This window comes from Loxodonta africana, chromosome 23, assembly GCF_030014295.1.
Source record: "Loxodonta africana isolate mLoxAfr1 chromosome 23, mLoxAfr1.hap2, whole genome shotgun sequence".
Classification (NCBI taxonomy): Eukaryota; Metazoa; Chordata; class Mammalia; order Proboscidea; family Elephantidae; genus Loxodonta; species Loxodonta africana.
In genome coordinates this window covers 20,692,747-20,715,648 of record NC_087364.1, presented here as the reverse complement: position 1 = coordinate 20,715,648, position 22,902 = coordinate 20,692,747, and the positions used below count along the sequence as shown (strand labels likewise).

General features: G+C 38.2%; 1 protein-coding gene across 6 annotated transcripts in view; it reads right to left on the bottom strand.

Moving 5' to 3' along the window:
- Window positions 1-22,902, bottom strand: part of USP12 (ubiquitin specific peptidase 12) — a 131,940-nt gene that overhangs the window by 38,483 nt on the left and 70,555 nt on the right. For 4 of the 6 annotated variants that reach the window (XM_010593970.2, XM_023553139.2, XM_010593972.3 and 1 more), the window contains 4 exons: window positions 19,794-20,007; window positions 8,619-8,848; window positions 5,061-5,137; window positions 4,854-4,937 (listed from right to left, as the gene is read on the bottom strand). In XM_010593970.2, the coding sequence (XP_010592272.2) occupies window positions 4,854-4,937; window positions 5,061-5,137; window positions 8,619-8,848; window positions 19,794-20,007 (605 nt within the window). Of the gene's footprint in view, window positions 1-4,853; window positions 4,938-5,060; window positions 5,138-8,618; window positions 8,849-19,793; window positions 20,008-22,902 lie in introns of those variants that run through there. The other 2 variants (XM_010593973.3, XM_010593971.3) reach the window with 2 other exon arrangements.

Sequence of the window (22,902 nt, the reverse complement as noted above, 5' to 3'; positions counted from 1 at the left end):
CTTTTCTAATTCCCCAGGAACTTCACCCCGCCTTTTTTTTTTTTTTTTTTTAATTGTGCTTTAAGTGAAAGTTTACAAATCAAGTCAGTCTCTCATACAAAAATTTATATACACCTTGCTATATACTCTTAGTTGCTTTCCCCTTAACGAGACAGCAACACTCCTTCTCTCCACTCTCTATTTCCGTGTCCATTCAGCCAGCCCCTGGCCTCCTCTGCCCTCTCATCTCCCCTCCAGACAGGAGACACCCACATGGTCTCATGTGTCTGCTTGATCCAAGAAGCTCACTCCTCACCAGTATCATTTTCTATGTTATAGTCCAGCCCAATCCCTATCTGAAGAGTTGGCTTTGGGAATGGTTCCTGTCCTGGGCTAACAGAAGATCTGGGAACCATGACCTCTGGCGTCCTTCTAGTCTCAGTCAGAACATTAAGTCTAGTCTTTTTTACAAGAATTTGAGGTCTGCATCCTGTTGCTCTCCTGCTCCCTCAGGGGTTCTCCGTTGTGTTCCCTGTCAGGGAAGTCATCAGTTGTAGCCGGGCACCATCTAGTTCTTCTGGTCTCAGGATGATGTAGTCTCTGCTTTATGTGGCCCTTTCTGCCTCTTGGGCTCGTAATTACCTTGTGTCTTTGGTGTTCTTCATTCTTCTTTGGTCCAGGTGGGTTGAGACCAATTGATGCATCTTAGATGGCCGCTTGCTAGCATTTAAGACCCCAGATGCCACTCTTCAAAGTGGGAACAGAATGTTTTCTTAATAGATTTTATCATGCCGATTGACTTAGATGTCCCCTGAAACCATGATCTCCAAACCCTCGTCCCTGCTACGCTGGCCTCTGAAGCATTCAGTTTATTCAGGAAACTTCTTTGCTTTTGGTTTAGTCCAGTTCTGCTGACCTCTCCTGTATTGTGTGCTGTCTTTCCCTTCACCTAAAATAGTTTTTATCTACTGTCTAATTAGTGAGAACCCCTCTCCCTCCCTTCCCCGCCCCACTCTTGTAACCGTCAAAGAATATTTTCTTCTCTGTTTCAACTATTTTTTGAGTTCTTATACTAGTGGTCTTATACAATATTTGTCCTTTTGCAACTAATTTCACTTAGCATGATGCCTTCCAGGTTCCTCCATGTTATGAAATGTTTCACAGATTCCTCACTGTTCTTCATCGATGCGTAGTATTCCCTTGTGTGAATATCCCATAATTTATTTATCCATTCATCTGTTGATGGGCACCCTGGTTGCTTCCAGCTTTTTGCTATTGTAAACAATGCTGCAATGAACATAGGTGTGCATGTATCTGTTCACGTAAAGGCTCTTGTTTCTCTAGGATATATTCCAAGGAGTGGGATTGCTGGATCACATCGTACTTCTATTTCTAGCTTTCTAAGGAAGCGCCAAATCGAGTTCCAAAGTGACTGTACCATTTTACGTTCCCACCAGCAGTGTATAAGTGTTCCAGTCTCTCCACAGCCTCTCCAACATTGATTATTTTGTGTTTTTTGGATTAATGCCAGCCTTGTTGGAGTGGGATGGAATATCACTGCAGTTTTGATTTGCATTTCTCTAATGGCTAATGACTGACATCACTCCAGTTCTACCCATATGCTGTTCATCCTCCCACTGGATAAAAGTATATGAATTGTTCCGTCCACATTTCCCAGACTGAAATTCTTCCTAAGCTGTGATACAGCTCATAGGTGAGCTATAAAAGAGCAGCTGATATGCCAATAAATTCTGGAAAAAGCTAGGTGAAAAAAGGTAATTATTTTCTATTCTGTGTTTTTTTTCATAGTCTACAATACGAAATACGACTAAGAGGACATTTTATTATGTGGCAAATTAATTTTATCATGGAATATTTTTTTGTGTGGCACGTTATTAACATTTCTAGAAATTGTTCTTCAGTGTTCCCAGATAAAAAGCTTTTTAAGTAAAACTGATTTTTGTTTCTTTAATAAGAACTATGATCTGTATAAAGAGCCCTGGTGGCACAATGGTTAACCATCTGGTTACTGGCTGAAAGGTTGGTGGTTTAAACCCACCCATTAACTCCACAGGAGAAAGACCTGGTGACCTGCTCCTGTAAAGATTAGAGCCTAGGAAACCCTATGAAGCAGTTCTACTCTGTCACATGAGGTTGCTATGAGTTGGAATCGACTTGACGGCACCTAAATACATGATCTATATATTCAACACAATCTTGTTCTCTTATTCTAAGACTAGAACTACAGATTTTGAGGGCTGGTAAGAACTACAGAAGTCAATAATCCAAGTGAGGTCCGAAAACATGAAGTAACTTGCTCAAGTTCACACCGTAAGGTATCAGAAGAACTGACACTACATCCCAGTGGGAAATACACAGTTTCTGTATAGTTGCTGCCCATGAACGTACACATTACTTATCCTACAGAAACACTCTAACAAAGTGTCCAAAAATAGATGGTGTATGTGTGTACACAGATACACTGTGTGTACATACACAAAAATGCTTATCAAAGCATTGTTTATAAAAGCAAAAAAATAAGAACATCTAAATGTCTAAAAGAGGGTTGGCAGGTTACTATACGTCAATACAGAAGAATACCACCACACAGCATCTCTTAAGAACGATGTAAAAGTGTACCCTCATTGACATGCAATTTACTGAGTGAAAAAAGTTACGAAATTGTATACAAAGTTTGATTCCATTTGTGGAATTATATGTGTACATACATATGCATTTAAATCTAAGACATATACAAAAAGGTTAACAATACTTTTGTGAATGTTGTTGTTAGTTGCCATTATGTCAATTCTGACTCAGGGTGACCCCATGTGTGCAGAGTGGAGCTACTCCATAGGGTTTTCAAAGCTGTGACCTTTCAGAAGCCTGTCTCCCAAGGTGCCTCTGGGTGGGTTTGAACGACCAACCTTTTGGAGTCTACCGCTCAAACGTTTGTGCCACCCAGGGACACCTGCTTTTGAAAATAGTGATTCTTCATTTATTTATATTCTTACCTGTGTTTTCTAATTTCATTACAAAGAACATATACTCCTCATATAATTTAATAAAAGATCTAATATTAAATAGAATAGTAAAATCTCATGGATGTATGCAAAACAAACAGCTCAATTTTGTAGACAACTGCCAATAGCCCACGTATGATTATTTAACTGTTTGTTATTCCATGTGAAGAGTGGCTTACGTTTTCATTCACAGATGGGTCAGTGAAGTTTGCAAGTTGCTTCCCTCTTAGCAAACACTTAATCCTTGACTTCTTCTTCCTTAACCAAGAGTCTTAGGTGCTTTCTACAAAAGTTTCAGGATTAATTTCATAATCTGCCCCTATGCAGATCAAACTTATCTGAGCTATTCCCATCATCTGCACTAACAGAAGGAAATAGTGAACAATCTGTTTTGATTACTTGTATCCATTACCCAAAAGACCTCCCTTCCTAGTAGATATGCCTGTATCCGAAACAAAACAAAAAGATAACCATTTAAAAATCTGAGCTCTTCCATCCCCTTTATGAACAATTCAGTTCAGAAACCATTAGATGGGGTCCCATAAGGCAGCCATCTGTGCAGGCGGGAGCGGGGGCAAAAAGAGGACATCTGTGATAAATAGAATGCATATGTGTATGTGCAGCGCAGGGAGCAGGCTGGGAGAGTGCAATTGGTTACATACAGGAGCAGTGACCCAAAAAGTAAATAGAGTAAATACAGTGGTGATAATGGCATTCAATTTTTACTGTCAGAGAAGGCAGGCACAAATATGAAATGGGAGAAAACGAGAATGAACTCTATGGTATAGGCTGAAACTAGATACATCACCACGAATTCATGGTTTTTGGATGGATGGATGGATGGATGATGGATGGACTGACGGACGGACGGACGGAGAGATGGAGAGGGAGAGAGAGAAAGGGAGGGAGGAGAAATACATGCGGATGTAAATGTGTGTGCATATATATGTACATATACACACACACATAACCCCTAGCTCTGTTCACTAAGGGACTTGACAATAGAAACATCCCAACAGCAATGCACACCTACACCCAGATCCTGGTATCAAGATCATTAAACTCAAGAAAAGGCCAAGGAACCATTCCAGATTGAGAAAACTAAAGGAGCATCAACTGTGAATGTACCATGTGATTCTGGACTGGAACCTTTTTCTACAAAGAACATTATTTGGACAACTGGTGACCCTTAAATACAGTCTGAGGATTAGATAATAGTAAAGTGTTAATGTTAATTTCCTGATTTTGATGGATATGATTACACAGGAAAATTTCCTGGTTTATAAGCAATGCATACTAAGATATCTGGGAACCACTGGGCAACATACCAGTGACTTACTTTCAAATGCCTTAGGGGAAAAAAGCACGTTTTGTTCTGTTTGTGATTGTTCTGAAATAAAACGTGCAATAATAGTAATAATGATGACGGTTCCATTCCCTGACAACAAAATGTAGTCGTCATTAACAACACACTTGGAGAAGGTATGAAACCCTAGGTGGGGACAGCAGAAACCACAGTGAGGGGTACACTTGCTCCTCTCGCCCATTCTTGAAAAGAAAAAATGTTTACACAATCACGAAATCTCAAAGACAAGTATTTTAACTGTATTGGTTTATGATTATGAAACAGTCGTTAAATGCAGAAAATCACCTGAGGGTCCAGAGTCTTTGTAACAAGAGCTTCAAGGAGAATATCATTTATCTCCTCACTATTTAATGAGTCTTAACTGTGATAAAATTAAGAATTTTTACTTAATATCAATTTTTATAAATGACTTTCAGCTAGAAAAGCTCATCAACAACATCTATTGCCAAAGAGTCACTAAAAAAATTCAAGAATCACCAAATTACCGTTTGTGTGCTTCCTGTTTGCTGCGACACTCTTCACAGTAGTATTTGTACTCACTGCATAGAGTTTCTGTGTTGCTAAAACCCCTGTGTAAACGTCAAAATAAATTTATTTTGTATACACCACAAAAAATAATCATGTATTCATTTAAAAATATTCTAAACCAAAGACAATCATTAAGTTGCAAAAATAAACAATTCCATAAATACCTTAAGCAGTGAGTAATTGATGTGTTTTGTTCCACGTCAACAGAAAGGTCTAAAAAATCTTCATCTTTGCTGCTTATCTGTAAAAATAAGGACTTATCTTTGATTTCTTCAACTTTTAGGAAGCCGCTATTCCCGTTGACAGGGATATCATTCTCTGGCTCTCGTGGCATCTCGCACTGACCAACACCATAGCACACTATACTGGAACTGCCCCGTTTCTTGTTGGTTCGTCTTCACTAGCCTATGAGCATCTTGAGATCAGAGACTATGCCTTAATCATCTTCTATCACCTTCTACTACTCATCTTCTACCTACTATAATTGGTACTCAAGTATTTGTGTGACACTGGACGAAGAAATATTCACTCTTGAGATATCCTGGATTTCATCCCTCCAGGTTAGTTTGATAAATTACATTGATACTCATGATCATTTCCTGAATCTGCATAATGATGGCTTCGATTCTGAGGAAATAGTCTCAATTCATACCCTTAATTTTTGACACATTATCTGCAAATGTATATGGCAGGCCAAAGGATGACCTAGCAAAAAATGGGTGAAATGATCATTATCCATTCATTACAAATCAAATTAATAAATATTTAAGCACTAGGTACAAGAAGGGATGGTATCACTTTCTCCTTCAAAAATTTCAAGGCCCACCCTCCACCATTCCCAGTCTACAAAATAAACTTCAAAGGTCTTAGCACAGCATCCCAAAGGCCTCCACATTAGGTTCCCCAAACCTACCTTTCCAATATTGCCTATTACTGCATCTCTCAGAATGCTAATAAGCAAACTCAGCTACTTTTTGTTTCATTGAAGAACACTGTATTATACAATTCTGACATCTTCTAATACAAACCAAATTCTGTAACAAACATCGAGGAACTGCCAAATTCTGATTACCCTACATTTCAAGTTGGCGAACTGCTCTAATAATAAATAGGCCAACACATTTCCTAAGGCCTCGAATTCAGTTATGACAAAATTTTATTATTTAACTAACTACAAAACTAAACAACTCACATTAAAATAATAATTGGAGTTGATTAGACTGAAATAAGATGAGTGCTAGCCCAATTTCCTAAAGCAAACATTGCCCAGTCCAGCCATTACCGCAATTAACTGATGGCTGGGGAAAAGAACCAGAACACAAACAAAAGACATCCTTCCTCTAACCTGGAAACATCTTCACAGGCTGCTGTTACGTACTTAAGTACTCAGTCATACCTCTTTCACTTGACCTGATTAAGGTTTACCACTAAGAATTTACTCAGAAAAAGGAATTTTATTTATTTATTGGTACCGTGCCCTTCATTAACTGAAATTACACTATTGACAGTAATCATTTGGCAATCATTTTGCTCACCGGGGTGGGGTTATGGCTTGCTTGTATTTAAAGAGCATAATCATTTTATTCATGGTTGAACCTCTCCTCCCCTCAAAAGAATCATCATTTGCTTAAAAGGAAAAAAAACAAAACCCGTTCCTTATTAGTCTCTGTCAGTGTACCTGTATTGATTTAGTCAGTCATGTGGACTGCGTTATTCTTCCAAACACCCATACAACATTTCTGTTGCCTTTCTTGCTAGTGAACACTTTTCCAATGACTATGCTATTTTCATATATTATTGTTATGGATTGAACTGTGTTCCCTCAAAATATGTGCTGTAAATCCTAACCCCTATACCTCTGGTTTTGGAGCCCTGGGTGATAGAGTGGTTAAGAGCTTGGCTGCCAACCAAAAGGTTAGCAGTTTGAATCTACCAGCCGTTCCTTGAAAATCCTATGGGGCAGTTCTACTCTGTCCTATAGGGTCCCTCGGAGTTGACTCAATGGCAATGGGTTTGGTTTTTCGGTATACCTGTGGTTATCCCATACGGGAATGGGTTTTCTTTGCTGTGTTAATGAGACAGTGTAGGGTGTGTCTTGAGTCAGTCTCTTTTGAGATACAAAAAGAGCAGATTACACAAGGAAGCAAGCTAGCAAAGATGAGGGGAAGATAGAGGCCCACACCCACATGAAGATCACCAAGGAACTGAGAAACAGAAGCTGAAAAGAGACAAGGACCTCCTCCCAGAGCCCACAGAGAAAGAAAGCCTGTGCCTAGAGCTGGTGCCCTGAATTTAGACTTCTAGCCTCTAAACTGTGAGAAAATAAGTCTGTTTGTTAAAGCCACCCACTGTGGTATTTCTTTTATAGCAGCACTAGATAACTAAGACAGTTATTAAAAACCAGTAGTAAAACCATCATGTAGTAAAGACTGGACCAAGCAAAAACCATCAATCAACACCGAATCTTGGGGAAGATTTTGATGAATAGCAGGGTATTTGCATAGTGGTAAAGGAGCCCTGGTGGCACAATGGTTAAGTGCTCGGCTGCCAACCTAAAGGTTGGAGGTTGGAGCCCACCTGCTGTTCTGTGGGACAAAGGTGTGGCAGTGTCCTCCCATAAAAGTTACAGCCTTGAAGACTCTATAGGGCAGTTCAACTCTATAGGATCACTAAGAGTCAGCATCAACTCAATGGCATTGGGTTTGGTTTTTGGTTTTTAAAGACTTGCCTACTAGTTGCAAGAGGATTAAAAACCAGCAATTTTAAAGCAGAGAAACTGAACAACACCGTGACCCAGTGATCAACATGAATCTCACCAACGAGGGGCAGAGAGACCCTGTGTGTTACGACATGATACACAGAAAAGGACACAACATCGACTCGCAGTATGTCAGCTGAGAATGCATGACCGGCAACCAATCAGGAGGAAACATCAGACCAACTCGATATGAAGAAAGTGCACAAAAGGGCAGGGGGCTGTATTCTCAAAAAACATAAATGTCATAAAAGACAAAAATAGGCTAAGGGAATGTTCTAGATTAAAACAGGTTAAAGAAGCATAATAACTAGAAGCAATGCCCAGTTCTAAACTGGGTTCTGTACTGAAGGGGGAATGAGGGAGGGCTTTACTGGTTCAAGTGATAAAATTGGATAATGGATACTTAATTAGGTAAGCGTTTGTTCAATCTTTCATTCCTTAAGTGAGAAACGAGCTAACAGGGTAAAATATAAGAGAAATACCAGGTTATCTGACCCCATGCATAAGCAATTTTCCCACTGCTCATCTACAGAGTATCCAGCAAGTAAATACTTTCTCCTCCTTGAGTGTGGGCAGTATGCTTTAGTTTTTACTCCAGCAATGAACACTAAATACAATTGTGGGAAAAGGAAAAACAAATCAATATGCCTACCTGACCAGAAGGCTCCTGTGAGCTTACCCAAGACATACAATTTCACACCATGGCTCTATGGCCTCCAAAAATTAAAACAAAATCAAAGAGTTCAAGCTGCAGTAAGTATCGTTTTTCACCTCAGGTATTCATCGTCAATAAGCAGCATTACTAAAAAGTGCAGATAGAGCCATTTCTAAGGAAGAGTACATCTTTAACATTTATACTGTATCTAAGAACTATAACTTGCATGTTCATCTCTCAAACTGTCATCAAAGAACTTTTAATATAACAAATTATATTTTTCTACATAAAATTTTATGGTATACTTACAGTTTCACAAGTAAGACATCTGGTTTCATTAGTTAATGTTCCCTGAAAAATCTCGTGAACCCACGTTGGGTCTGGTGTGCTGTTATTGTTTTCACTGTCGATGTTACCATTAGGTAAGCGGCCATTTTGTTTTTCCTGCTTTCTTTCTTCTTGTAAAATATCAGCAATTGTATTTAATAGGTAATTTAAGAATTCATGGGCATCTTGCTGCATGTAGTTGTCAAAAAGCTCTAAAAATTAAAAACACCATTAGATAATTTGGAATTAATAACTTCAAATAAACAAAAAAATTTTAAAAATTATCTAGTATTCTGTTAGAACTTAATACGAATGTTTGATAACGCAGGTAATGTCTACGAAATAGATAACTTTCTCATCTAAAAAATTATGGCTGAATTTGAGGGAAAGTTAGGATGAAGAACACTAAATGGTCCATGAAAAAGGGGCAAAATATACTCTCACACATTTCTATGAAAGATATCGGGAAGACAAGAAACACTGATTTTTACTAGTTCATTTAATCTATTATTATACAAATATTGCAAGATGGCAAATTTAAAAGCAGAACTTTTGGTCAACCTCTTGCCAATAATGCCTAGTTAGCTGGTTAAGAATCACACAGAAAGTTTGTTAAAAGTATAAATCACTGGGCCATACATCCTAGAGACTGTGATTTAGTAGATCAGGGTGAGGCCAGGAACCCAGGGTTTTCAAAGCTTCTCCAGGTGATTCTGATGTACAATCAAGATTCACAATATACCGTGTTTTTATGCAAATAACGTGTGTTATATGCTTTTTGCCACCCATGCAACCCCTGTGCTGTTTTCATAAGTATGCTATGCTACGCATCATGTATATGAGCATGTTATTTACATGGGTATGTTATTTGCTAAAAAAAAAAAAAATATGGTAATAGTATCAGCTAGTATTTACTTAATCCTGAAAATTTCTAAGGTCCCTTCCAAATGTGAGATTTTATAACTCCATGAAACACTGCATGTAATTTTACAAATGAGTAAATTTAATAGAAATACCAATAGCTAACATTAAGCGTACCCTGCATGGCATCACACAGCCCCGCGAGAGCAGTGTGAGGACTTTAGAGGCAGGATCTCATTTGATTCTGTAAACAATCCTGTGATACTGTTATTAGCCTTACTTTACTGACGAGGCACCTGGATCAGAAAATATTAAATCACACCGCGAGGAAACGGCAGAGCCGGGATTCAAACCAAGCAGGTTGATTCCACCGTGCTACAAAGCAGCACGTCCATTGAGCACACAAATTAAACTGGGATACCTAAAAGGTAATGGATTATTTAATAAACTCATTGCGAAAAACTACCTATTTAGGAATTTTTTAGAACTTTCATGTACATTTAGTAAATTCCACAAAAAGTATCATAAAAAAACCAAATTCACTGCCTTCAAGTCACTTCCAACTATAGGACTGAGTAGAATTGCCCTATAAGGTTTCCAAGGAGTAGCTGGTGGATTTGAACTGCCAACCTTTTGGTTAGCAGCCAAGCCTTTAAACTTCACCACCAGGGCTCCGGAAAGAGTACAGTTAACATTATTAAAAAGAAAGCTGACAAATTCAGAAGAAAATTTAGGGAAAGTTTTCCAAGACAAAAAGGAATAAAATAAACTACACTTTGGAAGAACTACAATATGGCTGCATAAAGTTAAGCATTAAAAAAAAAAAAAAAAAAAGTTAAGCATTAGGAATCATAAAATTAACCTGAAAATCACTAATATCTTCAACATATAAAGAGCTCATACAAAAGAGAACAACACAAAGTGGGCAAAGGACTTGAAATTCACAATTTATAGAAAAAGAAATTCAAAAGGTTATGAAAAAACATGAGAATAGTCATCAAAAGGTCTTGATTTTCCTTTATGTAAAATGGGTTATCCTCTTCCTTGGAATGCAAAGTTATTGTAAAAATAAAATGGGAACCAGTGAAAGCACCTACTGGGAGGTGTAGTAAAAGAAAATAAAGAAGAATGTTTTTAATAGTGGTGTCAAAAGAAGCTTATTAAAAAGCTTCCCATTTAAGGTATGGTTGCTACAGCCAGACTGTCTAGATTTGATTCTGGTTCCAATTAGATGCATGTCCTTCACTTGACCTCCCTGCGCCACCATTCCTCACCAGAAAAACGGGCTAATAGTAGTTCCTGCCCCGCTGGGTTGTTATGAGAGTTAAAAGTGCTTAGAACAGAACAGTGTAAGTGCTCAAAGATCATGAGCCCTCACTGCTATTATTACTGTTATTAAACAGAACACACACACACACACACAAAACCCAGAAGTCATAAAGAAAAAGGCTGACCACATAAAAATTAAGAATTTTTGTATGGCAAAAATGCCATAAATGAAGACACGTAATGAGCTAGGACCATCCAGCTATGATTATCCAGAGTACACAGAGCCTTAATATCTCGAATATTCAAAGAAACCCTTTACAAAACATGAAAAGGAAACCCAACCAAAAAATTAGCAAAGAGAAACAAACAGGCAATTCAAAGAAGAAATACAAATGACCAAATAACATACCACAAGTGATCAGAAATGTAAATCACAACAATGACATCATTTCTGCCCCTCACTTTTGCAAAACAGAAATGAGAGTGCCCAGTGTTGAGCTGAGCGTGGGGAGAGGGCACTGTCACCCACTGTTGTTGGTGCCTAACCTGCTATGGCATGCCTTGGTCCTGCCTGGCTGAGAATGCAACTTAGTTCTTCTCCTAGATGTCAATCCCAAGTAAATGTCAGTACAAGTACTAAAACGAGTGTGCACACGGCCACTCATTTACAGTACAAAAGTCTGAAAACATCCTATTTATGAGAACAGCTGATTTAAATTATGGTGTAATTTTGTTATGGAACACTGCACAAATAGTTAAAAAGGAAGTAGTTCTGAATGAACCAACACGGTAATAGTTCCAAGATATTAAGTGAAAGAATCAAGGGTGCAGTATGTGTAGTAAAATCCCATTTTTACCTAAAACAAACAAGAATAGTAACAACAACAATGACAAAAACTCCACAAAATATAACTACAGTTTTCTATATTGCTGTTGTTGGCTGCCGTGGACTCAGCTCTGGCTCCTGGAGACACTGCGTGCAGAGCAGAACTGCGCTCCACAGGGTTTTCAAGGCCGTGGCCTTTCAGAGGCCAATCATCAGGCCCACCTTCCGAGGCGCCTCTGGGCCGGGTTCAAACCACCAACCTTTCCGCTAGTAGTTGAGTGGTTCACTGCTGGCGCCACCCCGGGACTCCTTACAGTTTTCTACAGGGGCATATATATTAACGGTTTGGAAGGTCCAAGTTATTCCTAAAGAAGAAGGTGGGATTAACAGGTTGGAGAAGTTTCAAGAGAAACTTTTGCTTTTGCACAGAAATATTACTTTAAGAATGTAAACACGCATTATTCGTATATTTAAAAATAAACGAGTTTCTACACAAAAAGCCCACTTTCCTGTTTCCTACCATTGCTGGCTGCACATCTTTCATATCCAATACTTCCCAAGCCCTTTTAATTTTTTTAAAAACATTTTCTGCATAAGTCTCTCTGTTCCATTTTCATTTTTGTTGTTGCTCATAATGTTTTTTCTTGTTCTTTTACTGTCTGCAGAAACCGTAGGAGTGTCCCTCATTTTGTTCCACTTTCATTTTGATCTGTCTAGTTCAAGTTAGCTCCCTCAGGCCACTGACAAGTCTCCTGTCCTTTAGTTTTAATGGCTCTATTCTACCCTGGAGGAACCCTGGTGGTACAGTTGTTAACCCTTTGATAACCCAATTATTTTGAATTTTTTGTGGCACTGGGTTTGGTTTTTTTTTTTTTTGTGGTACCATGTGTTTTAATTAATGGAAGCATGCTGACTCATTGAGTGTGTCTGAATTTTTGGTAGGTAGTATGGATTTTCTTTTTCTTGCCTTCTGCCCCCCACAAGACTACCCTAAGTGTCTAGTGGTACCTATGAAGAACGACTAATTATATTCCAGAGTGCCCACCAGGGTCTACTGGTACATATGTGTAACAAAAATTTTCAAAATTTCTATCTTTCCTACCCAAAATTCAGATACCTCATACAATACCCTGTAAAAACAGTAATTTGCAGCACACGCCCATTTCTTCCGTTTCAGTCATAGAGGTCCCTGCCCTTCAGCAGCACACACTGTCAGTCGTATAGGAGCGTCCCAAAAGACCCCAGAGGCTGAAAAAGTTGATGGTCATTATACGTACCGCTGGGCACGAAAAGGTTCGCTGCTAACTGAAAGGTGAGAGGTTCAAACCCACCAGCCACTTTGCTCTGTGAGAGAAAGGTCTGACGATTCCGTAAAGATTACACCCTTGGAAACCCTATGGGGCAGTTCTACTTTGTCCTATAGGGCTGCTATGAGTCGGAATCAACTTGACTGCAATGGGTATTCTACCCTGTTTGCAAATATACAACTTTGATTAATAGGCTGTGATTCTTTCTACCTAAGAATTTTCCCTGGCACCTCCTGTATCATGGTAAAATTTACACTCAGTCTTTCAGATTCATTACTTAATTTCATATACCCAAATCTATTTTATGAATTTGGATCTCAAAGCAACTACAATATTAAAAACGGAATTAGAGCCACACTTCATTTCTCTGCTATAAATTTAACCTGAGGGATCTGATTAGCCTTAAATAAATTTATTACGTTCCTTTTAAGCACAATAAAAATCAAAAGTTCTAAGTGTTACTGCATTAGCCTAGGGGAACTTTTATCATCCAACTGATCTTTCCTGTGGTATGCTGGATGTCCACTGGTTTTTCCCACAAGGGACAGCAGATCCATTCCCTACTCCCATGCTCACAGCAGAAGTCACTACAGCTGTTCCCAACGCACTGATTCAGCCTGCACCTCTGCAAACCTCCTTGGCAGTCCACTCGACCTCTGAGACCAGGACAAGCAGTGCTTGGGAGCCTAGATGGTTCTGCCACTGGAGAGGACTATGCCAAGTCAAGATCACAGAAGTCAAAGGCTTTGAATCTTGCCTCTCAATGCAATAATCTTCCACACCTGAAGATAATACCCTACCCCTCAACCCCATTCCTTTCTCTACCCCGTCCCTATCCTCTACTACCCACATTCACTTATTGTACCTTATTTCCTTCCTCATCCTTTGGATTTTCTTCTTTCTCAACTCCTTCTGGCGCCTTTTCTAGGAATCTCAATCTGTTCTAAGCAAACTCCCCATCTCTTCAACCTTTAACATCTTCTGGCTCCCTGCTGCCACTTCTAAACCATCACACTTTCACTTGCATATCAAAATTTGCCCTCAATCGAAGCTCATCAATCTGGTCATACTACCCTGGACCCTCCTCTCTTCTGCCCATCCCCTCCCCTCTCAATCCTCTGACAGCCTAATTCATGGTTTCTCTCTCCACTCAACTCTCATCATGAACTTGACACTTTCAGTGTCTATGCAACTTCCTTAAATGCATATGAGCTCCTTAAAATCAAGAGCCATCTTTACTCCTTCACTTACCCATTCCCAGGGCACAAATCTAGAATCCCCCCACCTCAAGAAGGTTCACTCAAATAAAGATCGGAAAGAACACTACTACTAGAGTTGAGAGGGGAGCCTGAGAAAAGTGGAAGCAAACTGGAAAAGCCACAAGGAATATAAAATGCAACATCCCAGGGGTGGGCCGGTAAAAAGACTCTATAAGCACTGCCACGCTCATGGTTAAGGCTGGAGACGATGAATGCACCAGGGTGGGTATCGACATGCTGGCTCAATGCCACAATCTAAAGTTGTATGTCTAATCATTTTCATGTTTAAAAAATTATTTTATCCTATAGGCAGGTCATGTCAAAATAACTGCTTCCTTTGTAAAGCAAAAGTGTGCAAATGTTCTTGATTTTTAAAAAATTGGAAGCATCTCTTTTTGGATGTTCTTTTAACTTCAACTGACTTGAAGCCTCTGGAAATGAGATGCAAACAACCAGAAAATAGTCTAAACTTCTGACATATTTCTAAAATAATTTAGTCCATTTTCTATACACATAAAAACAACTAAACCAAACCCACTAATGTCAAGTAGATTGCAACTTATAGCAACCCTACAGGACAGAGAGTAGAACTGTCCCAGAGGGTTTCCAAGAAACAACTGGTTGGAACTGCCAACCTTTTTGTTAGCAGCAGAGCTCTTAACCACTGTGCCATCAGGGCTCCTTCCATACACACAGTATACTAACTATGCCTTGAGAGTGATCCCTATAGTTTTAAAAACATCAACCAGGACTACAAAAACATTGAAACAACAGAGACTAAACAGCCTCAGGACTATCTTTGTAAACTGTATTACATTTAATTTTTAAAACCCTAGTCTTCTTAGGGTTTGCTTTCTTCTCTGCAAAGTAACATAATGGGAAAGATGGACTTCAAATTTTCTTTGGTAAATTAAACACGTTAATTCACTCATTCATTCATTCAACAAATATTTCGTAAGCACCTGCTATGAGCCAGAGACTGGATTATTAGCTGGGAATACAATGGTGAGCAAAAACAAATGGGTTCCCTTCATCATGGAACTAACAGTCTAGTGGGAGAGACAATTTCATTATTAAATAAATGTATAATTATAAATTCTTATAGTCCTGATATTGCTGCAGCCTTAATGCAGAAAAAAAAAAGGAAACCTAAATCACTGCTTAAAAATAGGTTATTCTCTTTATTAACTCTGAAGTAGCTGTAGCACTCATTGCACAAAATAACTTCCATGCTTTTCTAGAAAAAAAGAATTGATGGAAATGAGTATGGGAAATCATTTACTCAAATCGATTTAACAGGTGTCACTTGAGGAAAACCAAGGCACACACTGTCTGTTATCTCCCCATAGCACCCGAGCCATTGCTGTACAGATGCAGATTCCTCGAGAACGAGAACCCCTTCAATCGTACTCAGTGCAGCATCCCCTGCACTTAGTACAATGCTTGCCACATATGAGATGTGCTGGACATTTTATAAATGATTGAGTGAATGAATGAACGAACAAACGGACGAATGGCAGGGTCTGAAACAGCTGTTAACAGAAGAGTAAATCTCACCTAAAACAAAACTCTGGACTATACATATTGCTACAGATGATACTCAAGTTCACCTTACCAAAAAACAAAACAAAACAAAACCTGTTGCCGTCAAGTCGATTCCAATCATAGCGGCCCTACAGGACAGAGAGTAGGGCTGCCCCAGAAGGTTTCCAAGGCCATAATCTTTTTTTTTTTTTGTACTTTAGATGAAGGTTTACAGAACAAACTAGCTTCTCATTAAACGCTACACATGCTGTTTTACTACACTGGTTAACAACCCACGACATGTCAACACTCCCCCTTCTCGACTTTGGGTTTCCATTTACCAGCTTTGCTGTTCCCTCCTGTCTTCTAGCCCTTGCCCCTGGGCTGGTGTGCCCTTTTGGTCTTGTTTTGTTTTATGGGCCAGTCTAATCTTCCGCTGAAGGATGAAGCAGGGGAGTAACCTCATTACTGAGCTAAAAAGCTGTCCCAGGGCCATACTCTCAGAGTTTCTCCAGTTTCTGTCAGACCAGTAAGTCTGGTCTTTTTTTGTGAGTTAGAATTCCAAGGCTGTAATCTTTAAGGAAGCAGACTGCCATATCTTTCTCTTGTGGAGCGGCTAGTAGGTTCAGATAGCTGGCCTTTCAGTTAGCAGACAAGTGCTTAACCACTGCACGCACCCCCAGCGTTCTTTAAAGACCACCTTAAATGATGCTAAATTCTCTAGTTGAGATTCGACCCTAACAAACATAACTACTTTAAGATACTTTAGATCACCAAACTGTGTATTAATACTTCCAGGATAATACAGCCAGCATAAAGTGGGTAATTTTAAACATATTAAGTAATTTCATCTCTTACCTAGATCACTGCAACAGCCTTGTGGCTGGTCTCCCTGCTTCTACTCTTATGCCACCCTTTCCCACCCCAACCATACCCAGAAGCCAGAGAGATCTTTTCCTAATGCAAATCAGAACACATCATCACCTGTACAGAACCCTCCAATGGTCTCCCACAGCTATCAAAATGAAATACAAGCTCTAGGCCCTGCCTTTCTCTCTTCCTCTCACTCCACTCTGTCATTGCTGTCAGGTGCCCCTAAATCCATTCCTACTCACAATGACCCTATATGACAGAGAAGAACTGCCCCATAGGGTTTTCTAAGCCGTAATCTTTACGGAAGCAGATGGCCATGTCTTTCTCTCACGGAGCAGCTAGGTGGGTTCCAGCCACCAGCTTTCTGGTTAGCAGCGGAGCGGTTAACCGTTGCACCACCAGGGCTCCTTTTTTACTCCACTTGAGCCACGCTAATTTTCTTGCTTCAAGCACTCGAGACATCTGCACTTTCTGTTCTTTCTACCCACTGCCGTGGAGTCAGTTCCAACTTACACAGACCTTATAGGACAGGGCAGAACTGCTCCACAGGGTTTCCAAGGCTGTAGTCTTTATGAAAGCAGACCGCCACATCTTTCTATAGCAGAGCAGCTGGTGGGTTCCAACTGTGACTTTTCAGCCAGCAGTCGAGTGCTTGAACCACTATACCACCAGGGTTCCTTCCTTCTACTTGTTACATTTTTGCCAAGATCTTCAAGTGGGTTGTTTCTCACTTCAAATCTCTGCTCTTATTTCCCATTATGAGACCATTTCCAACTATCTACATCTAAACTAGCAACTCCTTCCCCCTTTTCCCTGCATTATTTTTCTTCATAGCAATGATACATTCTGCTACATAACTGTTTATTGTTTATCTTCCCCACTAGACTGTCAACTCCCTGAAGGCGGAGGTTTTGTCTATTTCTATGTCCCTGGTTCTGAAACAGTGCCTGGCACACGGCAGGAGCTCGAATATATAATAACCAATTCAAACATCATCAAAGATAACATTTATAGAGCAAGCGTTATCATATTATATACACACACTTTGATACAGTCCTCTCCTGCTATGAGTAGGTAACATTTTAAAAAACAAAAACTGATTCATGAATATAAATTAAATTCAGTTTTTTCCAAGCAATAGCAAAATGGTTAACAATATAAGGCAATAAATAGGTAAAGTTTATAACGCAGTATGGAAGGAAATTTATTAGGAAGGCTGTCTAACAGTGAAAGATACCAGGCAACTTATTTTCCAGAGACTCAAAAGAAACAAAGTATCTCAGAAGGAAAGATATGCAATGTATATTTCTCTTTGATATATATGCTCATCCCTACACAATTCTTGGCGAAAAACTCAAAAGTCAAAAATATATATCAAAACATACTTATAAATTCCAGCAACATCAAAATAATAAAAATGCTTTTCTATTAAATATTATTTCTAAATTGTAGGCAAAAATAAAGAAAACTTATGAGAAGATGGGTTTGGAGTAAATATTCATTCCGAAATCAGTCTCATTCAAAGAAGTTTAAGAAGTGTACCGTGTATCATTTTACTCCACCATTTAAAAAAATCACAGAATACTGAACTATTACTAAGTAATAAACACTGTAAAAATATCCAAGCTTTGACAAGCAACATATAAAGCCATTGGTAAATAATCACACAGTACTTTCAAAACACAATTCGTGAACTCTGTGTTCAGCATGAGAGTCAGTTTAACCCAAAGAATCATGGTGTATTTAAAGAACACATACAATATATTAAACGACAAAGCCAAGAAAAAATGTATTATTAAATGAAAAGGAAAATATTTCGCAATCTGTTCTGAAGCTAAATGCTTCTAAAATACTAACAGAATCACTGGGAAAGGACCCAAAAACCCAAAGCGTGTTCAATTATCACGTACATGCATTTCCTCCCAGGACAAAATTTTCAAATTTCATACTGATACAGACAAAAAGACTGAGAAACACTTGAACTGCTCAGTCCATATTCCAACAGGGTTATATTTGGCTTTCTTAAAAACAGAAGATACTGTGCAGATTTGTAATCTAAGAAAGTAAACTCGTTTTGCTTTCATCAGGGGAAACCAAAACACGTGTGTTGGTGAGCAATGAGCTAATTGCTCTGTATTTGTATGTGAGGGGAATGAAAGCAAACCACTGAGTAAGTATATCAAAGTCAAGACTAATAGCCCATACTGTTTCAGGGTCTTCTTCCGTTCCAGAGAACTAAATACCCAGGTGATAATGAACAGTGGCAACTGCATTAATTTAAGGGCAGGAATACGCAATAGTATCTTTAATAACCAACTTTAAAGATTTCTCAAGTCATATTTCTGTGTGCATCTTTTTAATTGATAGATGACAAATCAAGCTAAAAATACCACTCAATTTTATTTCTATGACTGAAATGCCTACATCAGACAAATTCAGAATTCTACATTTTATTTGAATTCTTTTTGAATTTTTTTGAGGCAGCATACCACTGTAGATGTAACACTGGGCTTTGGTATCAGGGAGAATTAAGTTTGTTTACCAGCTCTGCCACTGACCTTGCATAAATTAATTTCTCTGTGCCTCAGCACATTTTGTAAAGTGGGGTGATGCTATCTAACTTACAGGCTTGCTGCGACAATTAAATGAAGAATATTTTGAGAGAGAAAGAGGAGATGGGGCTAATTCAATAGTGACTTTAAAAAGGGAGGAAGGGATTAAAATGTATCTACCTAAAACGATCCAGGCCTGATTTCTTATTCTGGCTCTTTCCTTTCCCTGTGCTGTGACTCTTGGCGAGTCTCTTAGCTTTGAGTTTTTTCATGGCCTCAAAGGGGGAAATAACATGCTCCCTACCTCAGACTGTTGCAAGAATCAACGGAATTAACACATATGAAGGCATAATGAAAACAAATACACAATAATGTGGAAAAACTTCATTCTTGATAGGTAAGCCAAGCAGGCAACAAAGGCAGCTATGATTTCTCATCTTCTGGCATACAAAATTTTATTTCTGTATATAACGCACTTCACACATTGATCACAGCTCATAGTAACTGCTGTGTGACTGTGTCCTCACTTATCCTTCTTGAAGACCAGAACGTCTTTGTTTCCTCAATGGCAAACATATTATCAGCCATACAGCAGGCGTTCAATAAATGATTGGTGAATTACAGTACGCTATATCTAACCTTCCTGCTAGCAGATAGAAGCAATTAAGAAGTAGAAGAAGAATTACCATTTTCTTTCCGTAATCTTGTTATGAACTTCTTAGGAGGTATTACACCAACCTTTTTCTTCTGAGTGGCTATGCTATGGAAGAGGTCTGCTAAGCATGTAAGAAGGTTCTCCTTCTTCCTAGGTTGACTCTTGTATGCTAGAACTTTTTCCCGAAATGGACGACAAAAATAAAGTGCCTGAAGAACTGAATTGCAGTAGCAGGTATTCCCAAACTAGAAGGAAAAAAAAAAAAAGTTCTGTTAAATTGGGAGTAACTTGTTTTCAAGAGAATTTCCATATGCACACTTAAGAGATCACGAAGAAAAGATAGGGAATTTATGATGCTCATAAACTAAAAGGTATCGGAGAGCACAGATATCATTTTTCAGGACACAAATTAACCATTATATCATTACGTGGATTCTCCAGGCATGGGGTTCAGGTTAAAATTAAAGGGAAATGTATGTAATTAACTTGACCTTTATGAAAAATGACTTAAAAAAAACTATATAGTTTCAGTAGAGAGATCAGTTAAAGTTTGGGATTCTAGGTGATTTTTTTCTTTTCTTTCTAAATTTCCATTCTTATTATAACATTGGTTGTGTACTCTGCATTTTTAATATTACACTTTTTAAACTACAATTCAAAATTTTTTTTAAAAACCCACAAAAGTGAGATTTTCTTTCAGGTTCGTAAGTGTCTTCTTTTAAAAAGGAAAAACAGTATCCTCTAAAATGTCGGATTACAAAGTTAGGAATGTGATAGCCCAACAACCACTGAAACACCAGGTCTCATTATTTTTGATACACCCGACAGACATGTTCTTCAGAGCCAGTCAAGTCCTAAGCCTGGATCTATATGCTACTGGCCATGGAATCTACCGTATGTCACTATACCTTCCTGAACTTCAATTTCCTCCTCTTCAAATCGTTTCTGGGTGGGGGGAAGAGACAAAATGATCCTACCTAACATAAATATTTATTACCGTCCTTTTCCCTTCCCATTAACAGACTTTGACTTCCAAAGTCCACTAATGAAATATGAAAAAGTCAATGAATGAGGACCCTGGAATACTATGGAATTATAAAAGGGCATGAGGAAAATTCTCGTATTACTACCGTGGGGTGCTATCATATATATATTAGATTTTAAAAGTTAGGTACTGAACAGTGTTTAATAAATGGGCGATATGATCAAATATGTACACAGATATACACATATTTGCTTATATATTCAAAAAAAAGGAAAGAAATTAAAAACTACTAAAAATGGTTATTTACAGAGAAAGCAGCAAAAGGGCAGAAGAGACAAAGATGAAAGTAAGACTCCTGTAAATGTATCTTGTTATAAAGTTTACTTTGTACCTCTACTTTATAAAAACAAAAATATTAAATTAAATAAAAAACGAAAAGAAAAAAAAAGTAATCCTTAAAATTGAAACCAAATAGAAAGATTTGAACCTAAATGAACATTTACCCAACTGGTGGCATAACTAACTACCCAGAGGGAAAAAAATAACTTCAAATGACTTTAAAACACATTTTTTATTTTACTGTGTATTTCTAGTGAGATATAATCTAAGAATAAAGAAAACCACAAAGAAATCTTAAACACCACTCAGTAATCATACTGTTAGAATTATATTGATATAGTTAGTTTGAAACTACTATAGATACATCGTAGAATAAAGCAGACAAGAAATTACGTTAAACCATCAGGGCAAACACTTTTAGTGTAAAGGAAAAGAAATACAATAATAAAAACCAGAAAAGTAAAAGCCCTGTAAACTTCAGCTGGAACTGGAAATATCAGTATAAACTCGTCTTTTTTAAAAATCTTCAAGTGTGAGTGTGCGTGTGTAAGCGTAAGCGTGTACAGGCGTGTGTAAGCGTGTGTGTGTTTAAGCTCTATCCACTGAAAACGCTTAGCAGCAATGAGTTTCCCCTGCACCCAGATTCTGGTCTCTGAATGTATTTTCTCACCAAAAGGGAACTAGGACACCTTGGATACATGACTGACAAAAAGTAAGGAATGTACAATATGCAAGATCAGCCTGTATGGATATTTTTATATGTGAATACAAGGGCCAACTTTCATCAAAAAGCATTAGGGTAAAGGTTGATCAGGAACTTTAAAATGGAGGGATCAGACCTGAAAACCCAGGCCACTTTAGCATCATTAAAGGTGAATAACCAATTTAAAAAAAAGTTAATAACGAAACATTGTATGTCTCATGATGTGATGCACCACCACCTATGACATATTCTAGCCTTAAAAAACAGAACACTAAACTTTAATGCATACTCGGGACAAAGGAAGGAACTAGTCGAATGATACCACAAGAAGGAACAGGCCAAATTCAAAATGTGGGATAGTTCTAGGACAAATAACTGACCTGGTTTTTCTACAAATCAATGATACGAAAAAGAAAACAGGTTAGAAAGAACACCGTGAAGTGATTAATATCACTGAACTGGACACTTAAAGATGACTAACATGATAAATTGTGCTTTTATATATATACACACACACACACATGCATTTTATAACAATAAAAAATACAAGAAGCAAATGCGAAAGACTAAGACACTAGAAAAAAAACAAACCAAACCCACTGCCACCGAGTTAATTTTGACTCATAGAGACCCTACAGGACAGAGGAGGATTGCTCCACAGGGTTTCCAAGGCTGTAATCTTTACAGCAGACTGCCGGAGTGGCTGCTGGGTTCGAACCATGGACCTTTTGCTTAGTAGCTGAGCACTTATCCACTGCACCACCAAGGCTCCTCCAAGAAACTAGAGGGAGTCTATAATTTGTACAGAATACAGGAAATCAATCCTAGCACTTCTGCTTAACACAAACTGCTCAATCCTCTCAATATAAAGCAATAAGGTGAACATTACAATCAATTCTTTGAGGCTTTGCATTATAACCACCTTTTGCTTATCTTAATCGATCCCTTAAAAGAAAAATTAAAGATTGAAACTACTACTATTTCTCCATAAGAAGTTAACTTTCAATCTTATTAATAACTTTGGAAATTTTCCTTCAATTTCCTTAATTTTTGATACTTTCGAGTTCCTAAATCTTAAAAATACATCCTTTAAGTGTACAGTTTTCACACAAA